The sequence below is a fragment of the Vanessa atalanta genome, chromosome 7 (assembly GCF_905147765.1).
Source record: "Vanessa atalanta chromosome 7, ilVanAtal1.2, whole genome shotgun sequence".
Lineage (NCBI taxonomy): Eukaryota > Metazoa > Arthropoda > Insecta > Lepidoptera > Nymphalidae > Vanessa > Vanessa atalanta.
The window spans coordinates 1,978,545-2,000,499 of NC_061877.1; the positions used below are offsets into that span (position 1 = coordinate 1,978,545).

A 21,955-nucleotide genomic window follows, 5' to 3' on the forward strand; every position below is an offset into this window, starting at 1 on the left:
TGGATTTAATATCGAAATATCTAGATTATACGAATTATGAGGATATACATATGCTGTCGACTAAAAATCAATATTTGTTAACGATCTATAATTCTGGATAGGTTTCGAAGTTTGAATATAGATATTGTGAAATAATAACTCTCAAATATTAAATTTCAATACAACAGTAATTTAAAAACCGAAATTGAGAATAGAATACAAATAAAACAAAAAAAATTAATTACATATTTATTTAAATATTTTGATTTTTACAATTCGAAATATTCATATTATTTAAAAATGGTACGTACGTATTTTTCATGGAATCAAATTCGATTGTAATTTTAGTTTTCCCATTGCTGTCCTTTCCGAACTTTTATTCTAATCTTTACTTTTATATTACCATAGGACTCGTTTGAGACACGTTTAGACAATTTCCTACTATTATTTATACATTTAATACTATTACTGTCCGGAAAGTAAATTTTTTGCAATTATATGTGCACGAACACTAACGAAGCTCACGCTGTAAATACGCGCAGCGGACACTGGATTCTCGCTATACACAACGTCATACATTTTTCTTTAAAGTGCTACGAACCTTTGTCCTCTAAATGCAATATTAGGTCCAAGGATTCTTTGTTTTAATATTTTAAGTAAAGCAAAACATCAAATTCGTTGACTTAACATCAGATATAATAGATATCCGATACATTATGAATCGAATGAAGGACATACTTGCAAAAGTTCGTCTAATTTATTAACAGTTTTATATCAAACTAAGGAGTTTACATCAGTATCTGATAAGACTCAGTTTTAGTATATTTAATATATTATTGAAATATATACAAAGGTGAGTTGACGTTGCGTGTATCGTCTGGGACTATTTTTGCCAGACATCCTTAGCGTCTATCAATTCATTGGTGTTGAGCATTACCAATTAAAGAGAAGTCACATCTTCAATAGACATTCTTGTTTATTCATATAATAAATTAGTGGATACATTTTCCTCATTTCATTTATTTTCTCAAATTGTCATTTACAATTTGCATATAGTAATAACGTTCATCATATAAAAATATTTATAAAAACTAAATTATCTTCTATTTTTTTCTTAAATATACATTTAGTTTCTAACAAATTGGTCATCTTTAACGTCAGCTTTACTGAGGTAATCGTCTAACCATTTCTCGATAACTGGTAAATTTTCTGCCGACCATTTAGCTTCTTCCCTGATGTTCCTCATCGATTTCTCTATTATATGTTCCGCTGAACCGAATTCCCCTTGGTGAGCCACATACAAATTAGAAACCAGCTCCAATCCAGCTTGGGTCGTGAACTGTGATGTCGCCGAAGTGATCAAGTTATCCCAGATGTTAGTTTTGCTGGAGAATCTTTAAAGAGTGTATAGATTTGTATTACACAAGACATAATATATACGGTAAAGAAAATTGATCACGTATAATAATTAATTGTTTTTAACGCATTGTCTGGTTAATTAGGCATTTCTTCCAGATAGCCAATCAAAGAGAGATTTAATCCGTAAACATCTCCAAATTCACTGATGTATATTTTCAACAAATATTTGAAGCTTAATGGCGCTTATTATTTATTTGTTACGCCTTATAGGGTTACTGTATTGGAATTGTCATTATCTTTTAATGATGTTCACAAGAGTTTGTAAGTTACTTTCAATAAGCCTTTTGGTTTTAAAAATCAGAAGTTGTTATCAAAAATTTAGCCAATCCGTCGGAAAGATACGACGGGTGTTTTAAAGAAAATATTATACGTAGCTATTAATGAATTCAACATGGAGTTTAATACATTAGGATGACAATTTTTAGTATTTCATTCCACTTCAAAATGTGTAGAATACCCAAGAGCCATGAAGTGTCTGGAAAGCACACTTAATGTTCGCATTAAGGTGCGTAACAATAAATTGAAACGATAATTAAGAAAATATATAATACTTACTTCTCCTTAAGAACATCCCAGTTATCATTAAGGAAATGAAATAGAGCCGTGTAACCTTGAGAGTTACCAGTCAACATGCTGAAAATAAGGAACAGGTCGGTTTCTGTGAAGTTTCCATTGCCCTCCAGAACAGTTATGTTCAACAATTTCTGAACCTTATATTCATCTACTGGACAACCAGCCAGGGTCTTTAGAAGGTATGTCCTTTCACTCTGTTTCCTTGATGGAGGAAAGTTTATCACCCTCTGGAGTCCGAAGTCCCACTCTTTTTGTGTGCCCCATTTAAATACTGGGCAGATGTACTGGTTGGATGTTCTGTAAAAAAAATCTTTGTCAAAAAATCTTAGTATTTTGTAAATATTTGATACTGTGAACGGTATTCAGCACTCATATCCTTTGCGGTTTAAAGCACTCGAACGTTGATGTAATATCGGTACACATATTTCAAAATATTATAACAGACGAGATTACAAACTTTATTCTAACTTATCCCTCAAAAGGGCATATACCACATAAACGGTCGCATATAAATGTTATATATGCTATGATATAAATAGAAAACTCCATATAAACTGTTAACATATATTTATGTACAAAATAGTAACAATAAGACTAAACAGGAACCGTCGAGAACCCGAACAATACGTAACATTATTAATGGCCAAAGCACACTGAATGATGAATCTCAACAACAATAGGAGATGGAAAGAAAATTGCATCCAACAAAAACAATAAAATATTTTATAAGCTTATTCTTTTTAAACTGAAAAAATATATTCACTTCCAGTTAAATCGTATAAAAATATTTTATACGTCCTAGATAATGTCTTATTTATTTAGACGATAATTCTCAAGGAACGAAGTTAAAGCCAAGGGCAAAGTAAAAAAAATATATTTGGCGTTTTCAGTTGCACCTGCACTCTAAATATTTCTAGTCGTTTTGGATTTACGACTTCTATGTATTATGAGCGTGAGACAAAAAAGATTCCACCTCAGTATTTCATACAAAAAGAGTGCAGAAGTGAGTTACATAATCACAATGAATCTGTGAAGAGGTAAGAACAATATATCGGTGAGATGGGATTACGTATCCTTTACGTATATTAGAGGTTTGACATTGAACGACTAGATAAATTAGCGATATTTAAGAGAAATTTAAAGTTTGAAGCCTCTTGAAAAAGGGCTAAACAGGATACTGTACAGAGTAAAAAAGACGAGGATCCCTGTGAAATAAAGAGTTCAAGTCGATTTAAGAAAATGGTTAAATTTATAGAACCTGACATTACAACAAAAGGCTTTCATTTTTTTTTTAAGTTTTTCTTTAGAACAACAGGAATCATATATCAAGTTTATACTTCTGACAATGTCTATGGGTGAAATGTCCATTTGCCAACTGTGGCTTATTTTCTTGCCTATCGTAGTCATTTATGTATATTCATCTCAATTTCAATATAAATAAAATTCTCATCAATTTATAAACGAATTTAGGTTATTTGTATTTATTCCTTAGAGTGGAAAATGGGTTGATCCTTTATCGTTTACTGAAAACAGTTTTCACGGTATTAATTGCGCTTTTAATCATATTTATTCTTATGTATGTTTAATGTATATATATGTTTATGTTATGTGGAACTGGTCAAGTGAAAATATTCCCTACATTAATGCTTTAATTATTAATTTACTTAATGTTAAAATAATAATTGAAAATCGTTTGACTTTACATAGGGTTTTGTACAGTCAAACCTACATCCTTACATCTATTTCGCATTTTTTTTATAAATACTACAATTTTTCATTAAGCTACCATTTTCGATAATATACACCTAATATGTTGTTAATATAGGTTGGCAGACGGGCAAATACGTCACAGTACCAATACCGGTCACCATCGCTCATAGACATAGGCGCTGTAAGAAATATTTAACATCCCTTTTCACCAATACGCCAACCTTTGGATTTAAGATTATTTGTCCCTGTAGCTGTAATAACACTGACTCACTCACGCTTCAAACCGAACCGTAGAATATGTGATGAGTGGGCGGTACCTACACAGATGGGCTTTCACAAAGCCATACTACCATGTAAATTGATTTATTAAACAACCAAAAATGACGACGAAGGATAACTATGTCAGATATTTGATAACCCGTAAGGATCCCGTTTTCCAATAGAGAATGATATTCACAACATAAGAGGCCAGGAATAAATTAAATTTTCACGCTTCACATAACACGAATGGACGTACCTTTCGGCTTTCGTTTCCACGTTTCGTCCAATAAATGAGTTCACAATTTATTTAGATTCAATCTTATCGCACAATGAAGATTTATGACGAGTCAATGTACCAAAAGGTGCACATTCTTGAATAAAATTTGACCGTTAAAAAAGTAATACTCAACCCAATAAATTGTATAGGATACAGTAAAGGTTCATGTTTCAGGGCCATATACGAGAATTACTAAGGAATAGTTTGTGCTGTAAGGTTTGTTTTACTTTATTTATTGTAACTTTAATTAACTGACAGATATACACAAGAGATATATTCTCATATCACAAATTTGGACATAAATAAAGTAAAACAAATAAAAAGAGTCAAATTCTAAATTTGAACAGAGCTACCCAATTAAATGTAGCATCTGAACATAAACGGTAGATCTGTATCAGGCAAATATGATCACTAAAACAAAACACTCGGGGTATTTTAAAAAATATATACTAGTCAGTTTGGCTTTAATTATGGGAATGTCTTCAAAAATTCTTTCAGCATTTTCTCAAGAAGTAATTTTTTTCCGCGAATTATTTAGGTAACAGACACGCCCTGTTACAGTTTTAATATATTCTAATGTCTGTATTATTCAAATCACGGTGTTACGTTGTTGGTTCATTCTTTGTTACATGGTAAAACTTTTGCTCAGAACATTTTTATTCGAGGTTTAATTATGAAAAAGTTTTGCATTACACAAGCTGAGCTACGCGTTAAAGTTCTAATTATAACAACCACAATTAAAAGTTCCATGTTAACTTTGAGACATATAAAGAAGATTATGTTTACGATTAACCAATTCAAACAAGACTTGTGAAAAATATGTACACCGTCCTTCCGTTAAGCAATAAAATAATTATCCTCAGCCTAAAACAGTTTTTCTAGTGTCGTTATATTCTAAATAATTATTTATATCAATATACTCACGGGTTCCCTTCATCGGGGTTAGGAGCTTGGATCCATTTGGCGTACTGCTCCTGGGATTCCATCACACAAGGCTTGTAACCAGCTCGGCAGAGAAAAGTCTTAGTCAAACTACGAAGGTTCTTTTTCCAATTTTCCTCATCGTCCCTCACTTCTTTTGTCAGCTCAGTATACAATGGAGTCAATAATAAACGCACATAAGCCTTAAATAAAATTTCAAGAAATATTTTTACACAATACCTGTCTGTCACACGTAAAATTATGATATGAATTCGGCAATACTTTGATAAATACAATTTAACTATAAGTCACCTAAATATAACTTTTATAAAATGCTACCGCGTCCAAAATTTACAATAATCCATACACACCATAACAATAATGCCTCCAAAACAAATTATTCGAGTTATGTCCAAGTTGAAGAGTAAAATTATTGTATAATTAGTGTTTCTAAAATGTAGATCGTTAAAAAACTAATCACAATCGTGAATACCAAATTAGCCAAATGTTGTATGAGCTTCACACTCTCGACATTCATTGCATCGAAAATTTTATAGCTATCACACTTACCCGGAACTTATCATGGATACTGGAGCATATATGCCTTCCAATATGGTCTATCATTGTAAAAACTGGATCCCATACCAGGTGATGTCTCTCATGTCTCATAAACAATGTCATATTGAATGCTGTAGCAAAAGATAGTTCGCCGGCATATGCTAAGTTCCATGCATCGTGTAAAAGTTTGGCTCTTGTCAGTTCTGGTATTTTTGTCCTCTGTTCACTTTGGAGGTATGCAGACAATAGGTTCCAGTTATCTTTCTCGTAGTTAACGGGAAAGGGTGCTGTCGAATTTTTTAATTCACATTTTTTTTACTATAGATCAAATCAACAAGTCACTAAACTTACTAATTAATAAATAATCTTAACACATGCAACCTAGCACAAACAGAAATGAAACTCCTATTTACTTCAGAAGACATGCATAAAGGTATGCTCTCAACTTCAGTCTCGAAATGCAACTCCCGAAGAAGTTTCACCGAATGACTTCTTGGATAGCTTTTACATTCATGAAAATTTTATATCTTATATTTCTTTGGTCTCCTTAAATATCATGCTTTTAAATATTATAAGTAGCGTAAGAAGTAATATTTAAGTGCAATATTAATTCGATTCTCGATTCAAAGTTCATTTAAGTTAATTACTCACCGATTTCCTCAGGATTGACGATAATGAAATGATTTTTATCAGGCAAATTAACGAGATTTAGATCCTTGTGATTACGCATCCATGCGACTGGTGTGGTGTTTGTAAAGTCGAGGTTGTCACCACGAGCCATTACCAACGGTGCCCACCAAAGCATCTTGGCTGCGTCTGGGACGTCATGGGGACGCTCACGAAGATAGACTTTCTGAACGGTTGCGTAATTATTAAAATTAATTTAATACGATTCTTTTCAATGGTACCAAATTTAATTAGATTGCTTGAAATCAAATAATTATTTTTCACCAGTCCAAGATAAAAAAAGATCGATCTTAAATAAATAAAGTATCAAAAATATTTGATTATTCGTTAATATCTCCTACTGTATTTATAGAAAATTAAGTATTATTCTCTATTATATATTATTATATTTTTAACTCTTCATAATGCTATAAGTTTGGGTACAAAACAAACTCAAACACTTACCTGCGTCACCATAGCCGAGTTTGTATCATAATTCCTCTTAACAGTTATAAGTGGTAATCTATCCTTTTCAATCCAACTACTAGCTACAGTTTTAACATCTACATCTTTAGGTATCTTGCCATCACTAATAGCAGCTGCATTGAGAGCATTCCAAATATCGTCACCGGTAAAAGTTTTGAATTTTCTAAAAATAATCACGTTACAATCAGACTTACCATTTTTCAACGCGCTTTCTATGATTTACTCTTTTGAATATATAATAACATTTATTTATGTACTCTTTGCAATGTTTAATTAGTCAAACAATACAAAGTATATAAATAATACGTTGTCCAATAGATTTTCCAGCAGCAGTCCTGAGAAACTAGACTTGTCTTTATAAATATTCTAACGAATTATAAAAGATATCATAATTAAACTAAAAATATACTAACAAATGTAAACCATAAGCAAAATAACAAAAAAAAAAAAACATAAAAAATAAGCAAACCCAAGAATTTCCCTTTTTTTTAAAAATAATATATGTAGTCTGACGAGCAAAAGGGTCACCTGATAATTGGTAGTCATCACCGCCCATAAACATATATGTTAATATTATGCCCTTTGTACCTTTTTTTATGATATCGGTATGCGGACGAGCAAATGGGCCACCTGATGGTAAGTAGTCACCACCGCCCATACACAAAGGCGGTGTAAGAAATATTGACCATTCCTTACACCACCAATGCGCCACCAGCCTTGAGAACTATTGTGTTACCTCTCTTGTGCCTGTAGTTACACTGGCTCACTCACCCTTAAAACACGGAACACAACAATACTGAGTACTGCTGTTGTACCTACCCAGACGGGCTTGCACAAAGCCCTACCACCAAGTAAAACAGTAGATAAAATGATATAAAGTATTGCTAATAGGTGGTAAATTATTGACGCGTTCGTACTATCAAGTAAATGTTCAATATTGTTCAAATGTTCATTATTTCAACATTTTACAAACTCCGATATATTGTTATGTAATTAAAAAAACTTTACTTTGATTCAATGAACATCTTCATTCCTTTCTTGAACGTATCTCCACCGATTGTATAGTTAAACATGCGAAAGAGCAGTTCTATTTTGGTACAAGCGGTTTCTTGCTTCATGCCCGTGATGCGAGAGTGTGGGTAACGCTTGCTGAACTCATAATACAAGGAATACAACACCGTCATCGGCCACCTCTCCTCCATCTCTGAACCGTTATTTATCTGCAAGGAAATAATATCTTCAAATACAACTTTATATATAATTTCGTTATCAAAATAATTATTTACTTATTGTATTGTAAGTTTTCAGAGTCCTGTCAGAACAGATTAAAAATGAGTCAGTAGAGTAAAAGTAGTAATTAATAGTCAATGTCGCATGTTACTTTCCGACATTTCATCATAATTATTATTACGATATCTTATTATCTCGGCTCGATATATTATTATCGAGCCGAGATGGCCCAGTGGTTAGAACGCGTGCATCTTAACCGATGATTTCGGGTTCAAACCCAGGCAGGCACCACTGAATTTTCATGTGCTTAATATGTGTTTAAAATTTATCTCGTGCTCGGCGGTGAAGGAAAACATCGTGAGGAAACCTGCATGTGTCTAATTTCAACGAAATTCTGCCACATGTGTATTCCGAAAACCCGCATTGGAGCAGCGTGGTGGAATATGCTCCAAACCTTCTCCTCAAAGGGAGAGGAGGCCTTTAGCCCAGCAGTTGGAAAATTTACAGGCTGCTAATGCTTATGCTATTATTACATTTAATGGTTACAAGCAGGATATCACCCCACGAAATATTTTATAGTCAAGCAACAAAAGCGAATACTAAATCAAAAGCGAATGCAAATTTCCGATAATAATTGACAATTTGTTAATACGTCAATAGTTATAATTAAAGTGACAGCACTTTTGGGGTATTAAGAAATAGACGGGATTTTTCGCAATGATGGGACTTACGCTTTTGATTTTGTATTCACTTAAGTTGCTTCACTATAATGTACCACATGCTCTATCTTCATTTTAATTTATAAACTAAGACATCAACGATATGTCTTGAGTGAGATTCGTTGTCTGAGTACTTAAATAATATGTCTCGAGATGTAACTCTTTATTTATAAACATTTCTGTAGTACTATAAGAAAAGGTTTCGGAAACTTAATTTGAAGTACTACCAAAATGTGAACCCTCAGTTAAAATCTTTTATATATACATATATTTATATTTAAAATAATATTTATTTATTTGTACCTCATAACGACAAGTAGATGTTATAATAAGATTAATATAATGAGGTAAGTATAGATGTAATTTATTCGTTGCTTAATCACGCTTTTACGATTGGATAGATTTTAATGTTTGGCATAAAAATTGACTATGTCGACCTTTAAGATATATTAACTGATCTTTTGAAGGTCGATGCGTCAAAAAAATGGAACTAAAATGTTATGTTCTTGAACCTGTAATATAACTGGCTCAATAACCTCATAAAAAGGAAAAATATATCCCAATGAACTTAAACAAAATCCTATTATATTTTGTGTATATAGTAGGGTACCTTGAATGCGATCTCCGCAGCGAGGTAGCCCACGAGCGCTTTGTTGAGGTGTGCATCGCTCCACCATGCGGGCGTGGCGAGCGCGCCGAGCCATTGATACGAGATCTCTTGCGCCAACTGCAGATAGCCCCGACTACTGAGGTCACTCTCTCTGTACAAAACGATGGTATAAGACTATTAAAAATAATTCAAAAAAAATCAAATAAAAATGAAATGTTTATTTATTTTGATCCATTTATAATTAATATAATATAATTATAATATTCATATAATTATAATATACATGTTATTAATCAAACCAAGAAGACACTATAAAAAAAATATACAATTACGCGTATAATTTTTATAATTATATATTTTTAAGATTGATAGACGGACGGGCAAACGGAAAAATCTGATTATAAGTGGTCACCACACACATGGAACTGTAAGAAATCTTATATAATAATAAACTTACATCGCCAAAACGCCGCCAACCTTGGGCACTAAGATGTTACGTCTCTTATTCTTGTAGTTACACTGGCTTACTCACCCTTCAAACCGGAACACAAAAACACTAAGTTCTATTGTTTGGCAGTATAATATGTAATTGTCGGTGACCCCTACCCGGACGGCACTACCACGAACTTTAGTTGTTAATTTACGACAATTTCACACATATTATATATAGCGGTCAATAATTTAAAAAACAATATTTTAATTTTTTTAGTATCTTGTGTTCGTAGATTTAATTGTTTTCTACCTTATTTATCCATAACAGTTACCTAAAAACAATCAGTCCCCAATTATCAGCAGGTCTTATTCCAAAATAGCTCGGCAAAGCGACGATGTCAAGTCTGTGTAAAGGAAGAGGCACTTGCCAAAAGTTGGCCACTTCGCCAAACACTTGGGCCACTTTCTCGTTAACACCTTCCAGTGCTTGCAAATATTCGGGACGACCCCACACACGTAGTTCTAAGGGAACAAAGATATAAAAATATTTTGTTAGTCAACGAAATGTCAAAATAAATCGCTATTGACTTTTATATAATATCACCGTAAAATTGTAAATGCCGTTAAATTATAATATATCTCGCGAGTTTGTAAACCGTCGATACACTTACTTTTACTTACAATAAAACGTATGAAAGTCCGATAGTTTATAATCTTTCGGTTAGGTTAGAGTTTTTATAATTTAATTAGCACCGGTAGATTGTCTACCGAAATGTAATGCGTTAAATTGTAAGCAGTAACTTTCGGTTCAAAATCTTTCGAAAGTTTACAATTTTACGAGATAGATTATAATCTAACGGTATTTTTAATGATACGGTGACATATATAGTATGATTTTTAATATAAACTACACTTATATTTAATAGTCCACTGTATTAATATGTATTTTATTAGAATTGTATTAATACTTTAAAATATATTTAAAAGTATCGCCTGTAAGTATTAAAGATATGGTTATTTAATCACACGTTCGCTAAAGCATTTTTCTGTACTATTTAACAATATGTACAAGAAAGTTTAAAGAATCATTAAAAACTTATAAAAATAAAGAATTCATATCGTAATAGATATGTATTAATTTTTATTATACCATTAATTTGCGTAGATATGATTTTACCTGACATTGATATTACTTTTTTTAAAAGTATCTTTATATCATCTATAATTTACCTGACATTGATATTACTTTTTTTAAAAGTATCTATTATTATAAAGAAACATGTACATATTGAATTCACATTGAAAAATATTCGTAATAAAGAAAGCGTAAATATTAATGTCGATCATATTTAGTCAAATGTGTGTAATGTAGAAAAACTTTATGGAGGATCATATAAAACTCATCAACTATTGTTTGCTTGATGGCTCAATTTTTCAGACAATGGTAGAAGTTACGATTTTGGTAGACCAATATATTTTACGCGTACAAAGGCTATTTGAAATATCAATCTTATAACTTTTAGTGTGATATTAGTACTTGTTCACGTGTTTGGATAGGCACACTCTTATCTGCTGTAATAAATCTATACGTATAATAAAATTGGAGTGTCTGTTTGCAATATTAAAATAACCGCTTTTTACTAAATGCATATGTGTGTATACACGGTACATATACCAAAATAACATTTATTTTTAATTTTTGTCTGTATACTGTCTGTCTGTTTGTTTCGGCAAATCTCTGGAATGGCTGGACCGATTTTGATGGGACTTTCACTGTCAGGACGCTGATGTTATAAGGAGTAACTTAGGCTACAACGATAACTTTTTGGTTAAATTCAAACGCGCACGAAGTTGCGGGCACAGCTGTTTGTTATATATAAAATATCAGTCCGTAAATATTCCACTGTTGGGCTAAGGTCTCCTCTCCCTTTTAAGGAAATAAATTTGGAGCTTATTCCACTACGCTGCTCCAATGAGGATATACATGTGGCATAATTACATTGTAATTAAACACATGCAGGTGTTCAGATGTTTTCCTTCACCGCCTAGCACGAGATAGATTTTAAGCACAAAAAAAATCACTCTTGCTTGCCTGGGTTTGCCCACAATCATCTGTTATATATTTCTTAATTCTAACTTTTATTGCAATTACACCACAGCATATTTTTCAGGGAGAAAACAAAATGATAAAAATATATCAAAACAAGAAAGCGTCTTAGTTTATAAGCTTTTAATACTTAAACAGTATTATGCTCTTAATAGCACTGTAGGGATGAACGTCAAAATGACAATAAAAGTATAATAAAACCCAGCGGCGGCCGGAGCGCAAAGGGAGTGGCGATGAGTCAAATCTTGCTGAATCTGCTAAAGTTACAAGTGGAAATGTAAATATGGAGAGAATTGAATTAAGTATGTAGTAACATTCTCGCTAATAATAACCTAAGTATTAATGTTACATTACATATATATTATAATAGACTAAACTTATACCGTTTGTAACGGGAGAAATGTCACCGATTAGCAAAAAATCAAAAATAGTTCTTCTGCATGTTAACTTACTTATTTCAATGAAAATAATTTAATTCATGAAAAATAAGAGTAATATGGTGATTTTCGACAATGAATATTGGTATAAAGAATCTTCTATTAATATTTCCTTACCGATATCATTTCCATTTTCGTCTTTGTAATGAGTGGATTCTCCGAGTTGTTTCAATTCAGCTATTATGAGGCCTAATGTGAAAGTCGACATTGGCGGAGTCCTCTCGAAATGATCCCAAACCGCATTTGGCTCTCCGTTTCTAGTATTATTAATAGTAAAATTAAAAAGATATATATACATATACTTACTCATACTTTTATCAAATACGCATACATTACTACATTTGACAGCAAAAGTATTTTCCTTTTACTAATAATAATTAACAAATGTACTATAATATCACTAAACGTTAAGATACAATTATTATCACATCATTCGATGAGACGACGATTCGATGCAAATCAGGTCAAAAGCTTAACGTGCTTTTCGAGATGCGGGAGTGTAATACTGCCAAAGTCAGTCAAAGGGCTTTATTGAGAATTCTTTAACAAAAAGCCCTAATAAATTCGGTATTCAAATCCAATACATGGGATTTGCAGCCTTAGTGCCGTCCCTCACAGGGAGCATCCACCTGTAATGTAACAATCTAAGCTTTGATTTTGAGCACTCGCCTGCAGTCGAGTCTGATATTTTTACAATGTATTTACGTATATTTACGTATGAAATGCTCACGTCGATGGACCGCCCTTATAAGCTAGATACTAAACAAAGATAGTGGACTAAATAAAATACTTACATATCTTCAGATCTCGCTACAGGCGTATTACTAAGAGCTACCATACCCCGAGGCCGCACCACACTGAGCTCGAAAGGCGTCTTGTATCCGGGCTCGTCGAAACACGGGAACATTCGCCTTGCATTGTTGGGACGCAATTGAGTACCCGCTACCATCCTATGAAATATAATATATAAATAAACATAATTAATTTTTTATTTGAATAAAATGATGTTCTAGTTCACTTTTAAAATATTACTACGAAAATCGTACGCCACCTGATAATACAAGTAGTACTTATTTTTACTAACACCGTCATTGCTAACCACGTGATCTGAGATGTTATATCATTCATAAACCGGAACACGGTAATACGGTCCCTAGATTTTTGGCGGTAGAATAATTTACGAGTGGGTGGTGCCACCTATCACGTACCACGAGATCATGTACTGATGAATGATATAAGCAAGGTTAAGTCAACTACTTTACAACTCAATCGGAGTTCATTATTATGAATAAACGACAAAAAGGTATACGAGATACGATGAGAACGATAACAGTTTAATAATGGCCGTATTAAAGTGTTTTGTCTGATGCTTGTCCTGTTTACAAACCCACACGATGTAATAAATGAATCACGGCTAGTTTGTGACACGAAGGAGAACGGGTGGGATAATAAAATCTTAATCAAACAAATATCACGACTACCGCACGAGCGTAGTCGTTGACGGAAACTACTCGGAACGCCTATTATTTTTAATATAACTTTGTTGAAGTTTGGTAAATATTTTAAACACAAAACAATTGATTACCTTTTCATTTTCACTTGCCTTACCATGATTCACACCGTTTTGAAAAATAAATTTTAGCATTAGCATTAGCAGCCTGTAAATTTGCCCACTGCTGGGCTAAAGGCCTCCTCTCCCTTTGAGGAGAAGGTTTGGAGCATATTCCACCACGCTGCTCCAATGCGGGTTGGCGAGAGCCGAGATGGCCCAGTGGTTAGAACGCGTGCATCTTAACCGATGATTTCGGGTTCAAACCCAGGCAGGCACCACTGAATTTTCATGTGCTTAATTTGTGTTTATAATTCATCTCGTGCTCGGCGGTGAAGGAAAACATCGTGAGGAAACCTGCATGTGTCTAATTTCATCGAAATTCTGCCACATGTGTATTCCGAAAAATAAATTATTAAATATTATTTAAAATAATAACAATAATTTTATATATTTTCGTTATGTAATTGGCTGTAATGACTGAATGATTGAATAAAGTTATTAATTTGAATGTACGTGTTGGCCAATTTTTCGTTATCGGCTTTTACTATTTGCTTTATTGATACAATATTTATAATTACTAAAAATATGAGTGATGTATAATTGTTTTCAGTAAACAAATGTTATACATTTTCTTATTACTCGAATCAATAAAGCAAATATTTATAAAACGCAGTATGTACATACGACGTTTTAAAATTACACAATTCAAAATGATCACATATTGATGAAATCTTTTTTACAGTTACAAATAATGATATAACCTCTCGACCTCCTGGTCAGTGACGTAGATTGTTTTGAAGAAGGCTTCCGTCGACGACGTTTCCATGTTTCCTTTGAAACTGAAGTTAATGAACCCAATTGACGATTTCGGGACCATCTTCTCCAGACGAAGTGTTACAATCGGCTTCTTTGGATCAGTATTCATTTTCTTGATTGGAATCTTCTGCAATTCTTTCCTATGATATGTTATAAGGAGGATAAAATGTTATAAAGAAAAATACCTGAAGCTTCATTTTCGCAGAGGAATTTATAAAGACAATTTCGTATACTTATTATTCACTAAACTCCACAATAAAACAATATTTTTGCAAGCGCATATTTTCGCTCGTCTCCTCGCCGCGATGATATCTCCCTGTGGAGACTCATAAATAGCATCTATTGGATTTAATAGCTGTACTTTCTTGTACTGGAATTTAGTAAAATTATGGGAGACGAAATCGTCTCATGGCCGTGAAATATGTCCAAGAATTCTCAGTCAATTATTTTACTTTTTGCTTGACAAATTGTTTAAAGTCTAGTGCTCACTAGAAGAAAATTAGGGTTTTTTATGAAGTTTAATTTATAAAAGCAGCATATTTTATAATTTTATAATATAATCCGAAGACAAGAGCCATGCAGCTATAAAGTGTTTCAAAGACGCGTTATTTTTGACAACTTACGAATTACTCGGTATGTACGCCTTGACTTCCGACTCAGTGATTTCAATTTCATGAGCGCAATGTACGCTTATTGTGTCCGCATCTTCCAACCACGTCACGTTGATGCTCACGTGCCCTTCAAATATAGCATCTTCTAGATACGGTTCGAGTTCTAAGCGGTAGCCTGTTGGTTCAACTGATTTCTCTAGTCTAGTTTCCATTGCTAAGCCGTAAGCATTGTTCAAATCTATGCTACGTGTTTTGATGATATGAAAAGCGTGTATCTGTGGATGAATTGTAATTACTAGCTTATATACATCTTTTATTGGATTGGATAAGTCCGCCTATTCCTATAACAGAAGTTCCGATTTGCTCATAGCTCTGTTATATTGAGCACTACAAACAGTTCTTGATTAAAAAATATTTTGCTTAAATGTTTTTAGCCATTTTAATTTCGCTTCCAAATTTCCGAAAGCAACTTCGCCGATATTCAAAACGGCATTTATGTGCGATTCCATAGTGAATACCATAGAGATGGTCTCGACCAATGATATCAAAGAGGTGTACTCTTTCCTGCACCTGTGATTGAAGTAGGCCATATACTTAAATTATCTCACATAGTTTATTATACTGCTTGGATATCCATTTGTGTACAATACAATTAAGAAATTAAAAAGATAGTCAATATAACGAGTTTTCACACGAGTATTTTCAGAAAAATACCTCGAACCTATCTGAAACTATAATAACTAATAATGCTGTATGTATTGAGCAGTACTTCGATAAAAAAATAAATCTATTAATTTTTAACAAATTACAAAACTTCTATTGATAGAAATACCTGAAAATAATTATTTTTTATCAAATTACTTAATTAAATTTAAAAAATATATAAAACGGAATATAAAAATGATTTACATTCTTCCTAAATATCTAATATCGTAACTTACAAAGTTAGAACATCCATTACAGCGTTAAATTAAACCTCGCTACCTTTAAAAGACCTTTCCAAAGGTTATTTTAGGAGGATAATAAAATTACTCGTTACGCTGTGATAAGTCTCGTCTCGAAATAGGTGTTTAACATCATCACGTATGAGCTCGACAGCTAACGAGGTGAGGCGCGAACGGGGCACTAACTCACCTTATCCGGTGGCAGGGAATAAGATGACACACACATGCATGCCAGCACGCACACTATCGTCTTCATGATTGTGTAAACCTGTTGACAATTGAAAAATTGATAAAGAAAATGTTCACCCCATCCCATACCATTTATTCTTCCATCCCGTTCCATCCCATGAAACGTTAACCTCTGTTTATTACCTCTTCAGACTTTTACCGCTGAACGGATTTAGGTGGAAATTTAGTATGAAGGTAGTTTGAGTCCCGGGAAAAGACATAGAAAATCATCCCATAATTGCACCCTGTTAAGAATCAAATTAGCCCAAAACTATTGACCTTAACTCTCAGATCATCAAATGTATTGTCAACTTTATATAATTGTGCAGCTTTGAAGTTTATGAAGTTTACCAATACGACGAATTAGAAGCAGTTTAAAATTGGCTAGATGTGTAAATATAGCGTTTTAAACATTAATATATATATATTCCATATATATAATTTTAGTATAGGAACTAGATTGGAAGTTTACATAGTAACCAGTCTCGACGGAGAACAGCCAATTAACCAGGAGATATTGTAGTATTCCAATGTGTGCATAACATTGGTAATCTCCTTGTCCTCTCTCTCTCGTAATCCGATGGGACGGCAATTAAATACGACAGAAGAAAAAAACACGGTATATATAACAAAGCATTTCTTGGCAGAAAACTAAATAAAATTTTATTTGTGAGCCAGAATTTCAAGATAGATAACCACAGTAACTATATTAAAAGTGATAAACATGAAAAAAATAAATCATCAAAGGCGTCGTGAAGTCATGTATATATCGATCAGAGAAATATGTATATCAAAATATATGACATAATACATAATTTGGAGGTACCTTTGTACATATTATGTATACAGAATAAATAAAATATATAAAATACAAAAAATATTTATGCTAGTCTCAGTTTTATTAGTCTAGTTATGTAGTTTTTTTAATATCGACGATTCAAAAACGCTTTGTTGTGAAGTTTACTCGAATAAAAATGATTTGATTTGATTTATTTGTAATAAATATATATTTGCATACATAATTGGCCGTCTCGACTTCGCACGGATAAAATTCATACAAAGTATGTCCCCTTGAAGTTGAAATATCCAAAAATTCTTTCTCAGTGAGCGTCTGCGTCGCGGAAGGAGTAATTATGATAAATTTTAATATAATCGGACGTATAGTTTTGCAGATCTAGTGATGATTCAGTCAGTGGTATATCGCTTATAATATAATAATATAATATAAATATTGGACAACATCACATACACTACTCTGATCCCAATGTAAGTAGCTAAAGCACTTGTGTTATGGAAAATCAGAAGTAAGGACGGTACCACAAACACCCAGAAGACAACATAGAAAACTAATAAACTTTTTCTACGTCGATTCGGCCGGGAATCAAACCCGGGACCTCGGTGTGGCGTACCCATGAAAACCGGTGTACACACTACTCGACCACGGAGGTCGTCAATAGGCGTTATATATATTATTAACGTTCGTACGTTTCATGTTTTTAATCTAATAACATAGTTCCTATACTTGGTGTTCGATTTTTTAAAGCTGTTTACTGTAGCATTTATCCGCACGAATTTTAACCTATAACCTACATGTAGCTAGTCGATCTTTAGATAACAATTCTTATTTTATTTATGAAAAGAAAAACGAACGCCAAAATAAACATTATTAAATGAATATTATGGCCTTGGGGGAGGCCTACGTCCAGCAGTGGAGTTATATAGGCTGATCATGATGAAAATGAATAGTGTTTGTGTGTGTGTGTTTTTTAATACAGTACGTACACTGAGAAATGTAGATACTAGAAGTCTATATACATATATATAAGCGAAATACCACTCATTGATTAATCACGAAATCTCAGAAACTATAACACCTGCAAACTTTAGATTTGCCAGGTAGGTTCCTCATAGGATTTTACGAAACTCCGCTCCAAACGGGGGTCGGAAGTTTGTATGAAAGTCCTGTTTTTAGAATGTATGCTCTATAGATAGTCTGGAAGTGTGTGTCTATAGATAGTCTTTTGGGGATCAATCAGGGAATGGTAATTTGTAGAATATATAATAGTTATTTATTTATCCAACACCATTACTTACTTACAGGATGCTGTTAACTGTCTTGTAATTTATACTTATCTATGCAATATACATTAATATTATAAATGCGAAAGTAACTCTATCTGAACTGAATTTAATGAAATTTTGTTTGAACTTGAAGGCTTGAACTCCAAGAAACAACATAGGCTACTTTTTATGATGAACCCCTAAAAGACGAGCTGCTGGCCACAACTAGCATAATATTACACATCTTATCAATAGGTACATACAATTGAAGCCAATATTAAGCATGTTAACATATAAATTGACATTGCAATAATACTTATTAGGATATAATATATATATATATATATATATATATATATACGTACGTACATACGTACGTAACGTTATACAAAAAAAATATTTAACATTTTATGCTTGGTAATTTGTTCGTTAATCGTTGATTTCCTTGCAGGACACACTGTCAACTATCAATAAGATAAATCAAAAGTATGCACTATCTATGTAAAATTACAATCAATCAGTTTCTTATCGCTCCTTCTCAGTTACTACTAATCTTTATTCGAAAGCCGTGTTGGCTTTAGGCAATCTTAAAAGGTTTTAATTATGTGTGAGCTTACCTGTATAATGTAGTTTTATTTTTAATTTCATAGCTATTGATTTATAATAAGTTCAAAAATGGAATAGTTTACATATTCGATTATCAATAAACAATAACCAGTAACTATGAACACAAAAGTTAGTTTGTTTATTTTTAATTTGTTACATGATATTTGGTGTGCAGAAAAGAGCATAAATGCCTACCTCTCACGCGTGCAAAGTCGTGTACAAAAAGTAGTTTTAATTAAATTATATAAAGGCCGACAAATGCAGGTTTCCTGACGACGTTCCTTTCACCGCCAGATGAGATTAATTATAAACACAAACTAAGTAGGTCTCAACTAATAATCTATGACACGGATTAAAACCTTATACGCAAAAAAAAAAATTGCATTTATATAATTGAGATAAAAGTCGTGTTCGTAATTTAAAGTTCATGTTTGAAGGCACGTACGACGATAATGATGCAAATTATATATATATTAAGAGTTGACCCAATTCGAGATCCGTTTCACGGTAAACTTTAATGGAAAAACTTATGACATTTATTTTGTAGTTCACTGACCACAAACGTATTTACCGTTATTCTTAGATTTAAACCATTGTGTAACAGCGTATGTGTATTATTTAATAATTGTTTTGTCATCGTATATAATTACTATTCTAATTATATATTGGATGACGATTGATGGACAGACCAGGTCTTAGATAAATGCATTCGATGCCCGTCTAAGTCATTGTTAAGTTTCGTAAGATTTCCTTTTATGACGTGAAATATTTGCGTGAATTCAAATTAATTCTTCAATGATTTATAACTTGTCAACAGTTGAACGATTGTTAGACGATATTGTTAAGATTGTTGGAAAATTATGGATATCATGTGTACAAGACTCTAAACCTTGTGACAGAATGGAGGTATAAACTTCTAGAAGGTACCACGCAGCAGATAAATTCAGATGGAATAAGGGACGCCCCGCCCGGCAGATGTGTAGCATCGAGATTGATGATAGAAATAATAAACAGTATTCCCTCTCCAAAAACAATCGGGGGCCCAGTTCTTCTGCCATATCACGGTCAGGACGCGTTCCCCATTCTATTCCGATCTAGCTTCGACAATTCCACACAAAAATAACACTCAGCTTAACCATTTTTGCCTATTTTTAATCTTAGAAGTAGAAACTCCCTTCGGAATGATTTTAGAACAGTAGTATTACTCTTTAAAATCACAGTACAACGACAAAGATTGTATAAAAACGAGAAGTAAATATTAATTTACAATAATCTTTTAAATCACACATATATGAGATTCTTACCGGGGCAGGGTATTCCATAATAAGGACTTATTATTCTATAATAAATCCGCAGGCATTTACCTACGACTAAATTCAAAAAACATGATATATTATTTTAATAAACATTAGAATTGCTATTCATTGATGTTCATACATAAATTTAATTGTATATTATTAATACATGTACATTTTTTGTAACTAATGAGTTTCTTGCCGATTCTTCTCAGTAGAATACACATTCTTAAATGACGTTGTACACATACACATAAGTACGATGTAGCTTTATATTATTTTATTTATTTTTATTATATAGGTAGGTGAACGAACAAATGGGCCACCTGATGGTGAATGAACACCACCGCCTAATAGACATTGGTGCTGTAAAAAATATACAATTCCTTACATCGCCAATGCACCACCAACCTTGGAAAGAAGATACCTTGGAAGATGTTATGTCTCTTGTGCCTGTATTTACAATCGCTCACCAGAAAACAACAATTCTAAGTAAAACTATTTACAAAGAATAGTACTTATACCCTTGAAAAAATAATATCAGACTACTAATAATAATATATTACGATAAATTTATAGCTATATATGCTACGTTTACATTAAGAACATTACAACATTTTTTTCAAAATATGTTTTTACAATTGGCATATGTATTAACAGCTTTATTAAACTCTATATTTCAAATATATTTATTATTCATGTTCATCAGCAAACGATCTTGCTAACTCACAACAAAACACAAATAAATAGTTCCATTTTCAAATAGGCTTATTGTGCTATATTCTATTAAAAACAATAAAGTTTCTATATTATATCTAAAAAGGTTTTACTAGCTATGATAACAATTATAAAAAAAAGTAATCTATAATACGTATACGTGCAGAATATTCGAAAGTTACTCACAAGTCAGGTCGTAGTGGCGGATAGCAGGCGTATGAATTGCGACCAGCATGAACCAACTCAATTGGTTCAGGATATGCCCTATTTGCTCTGACGACACTGATTGTCACACGTATTGTAAGTTGCTAATGTTAACACGTATACCCCGAAACACAATACTATTGTTGTTCTGATTTTGAAATAGTTTGGCAACAATTGATATAAAATACTGTCCTTTAGCCGCAGTTTCGTTCACTACATTCAGATAATTTACCAATTTCCTGCATGTTCGTCATGCAATAGTTTCCACAGTTCCGATACAGAACTATTCTATACATATTTCAATTAGTGTTTAATTTATCACGTGCTTCGAGGTGAAGGAAAACATCGGTAGCCTGCATGTGTCAAATTTCTGCCACATGTGTAACGGGTGCCTCCACGGGTTGCATTAGAGCAGCGTGTTGGAATAAGCTCTAAATCTTCTCCCCAAAGTCAGCCTTAGCCCAGCAGTGAGACATTTACAGACTGTAACTTTAGTTTACTTCATTTTAATATTATATATGCTGATTCTGGATAGA

The 21,955-nt window shown here is 32.7% G+C and overlaps 1 protein-coding gene across 1 annotated transcript; it reads right to left on the bottom strand.

Moving 5' to 3' along the window:
- Positions 1-266: 266 nt before the first annotated feature.
- On the bottom strand, positions 267-21,461 carry LOC125065195 (aminopeptidase N). The gene is made up of 15 exons (XM_047672695.1): positions 21,402-21,461; positions 16,499-16,576; positions 15,377-15,639; positions 14,699-14,893; positions 13,180-13,335; positions 12,503-12,642; positions 10,174-10,363; positions 9,410-9,560; positions 7,859-8,070; positions 6,830-7,013; positions 6,350-6,551; positions 5,711-5,985; positions 5,144-5,343; positions 1,954-2,268; positions 267-1,373 (listed from the first exon to the last, which is right to left on the bottom strand). The coding sequence occupies exons 2-15, from the start codon at positions 16,562-16,564 to the stop codon at positions 1,106-1,108; spliced, it is 2,817 nt and encodes a 938-aa protein (XP_047528651.1). The 5' UTR covers positions 16,565-16,576; positions 21,402-21,461; the 3' UTR covers positions 267-1,105.
- Between the last annotated feature and the right edge of the window lie 494 nt (positions 21,462-21,955).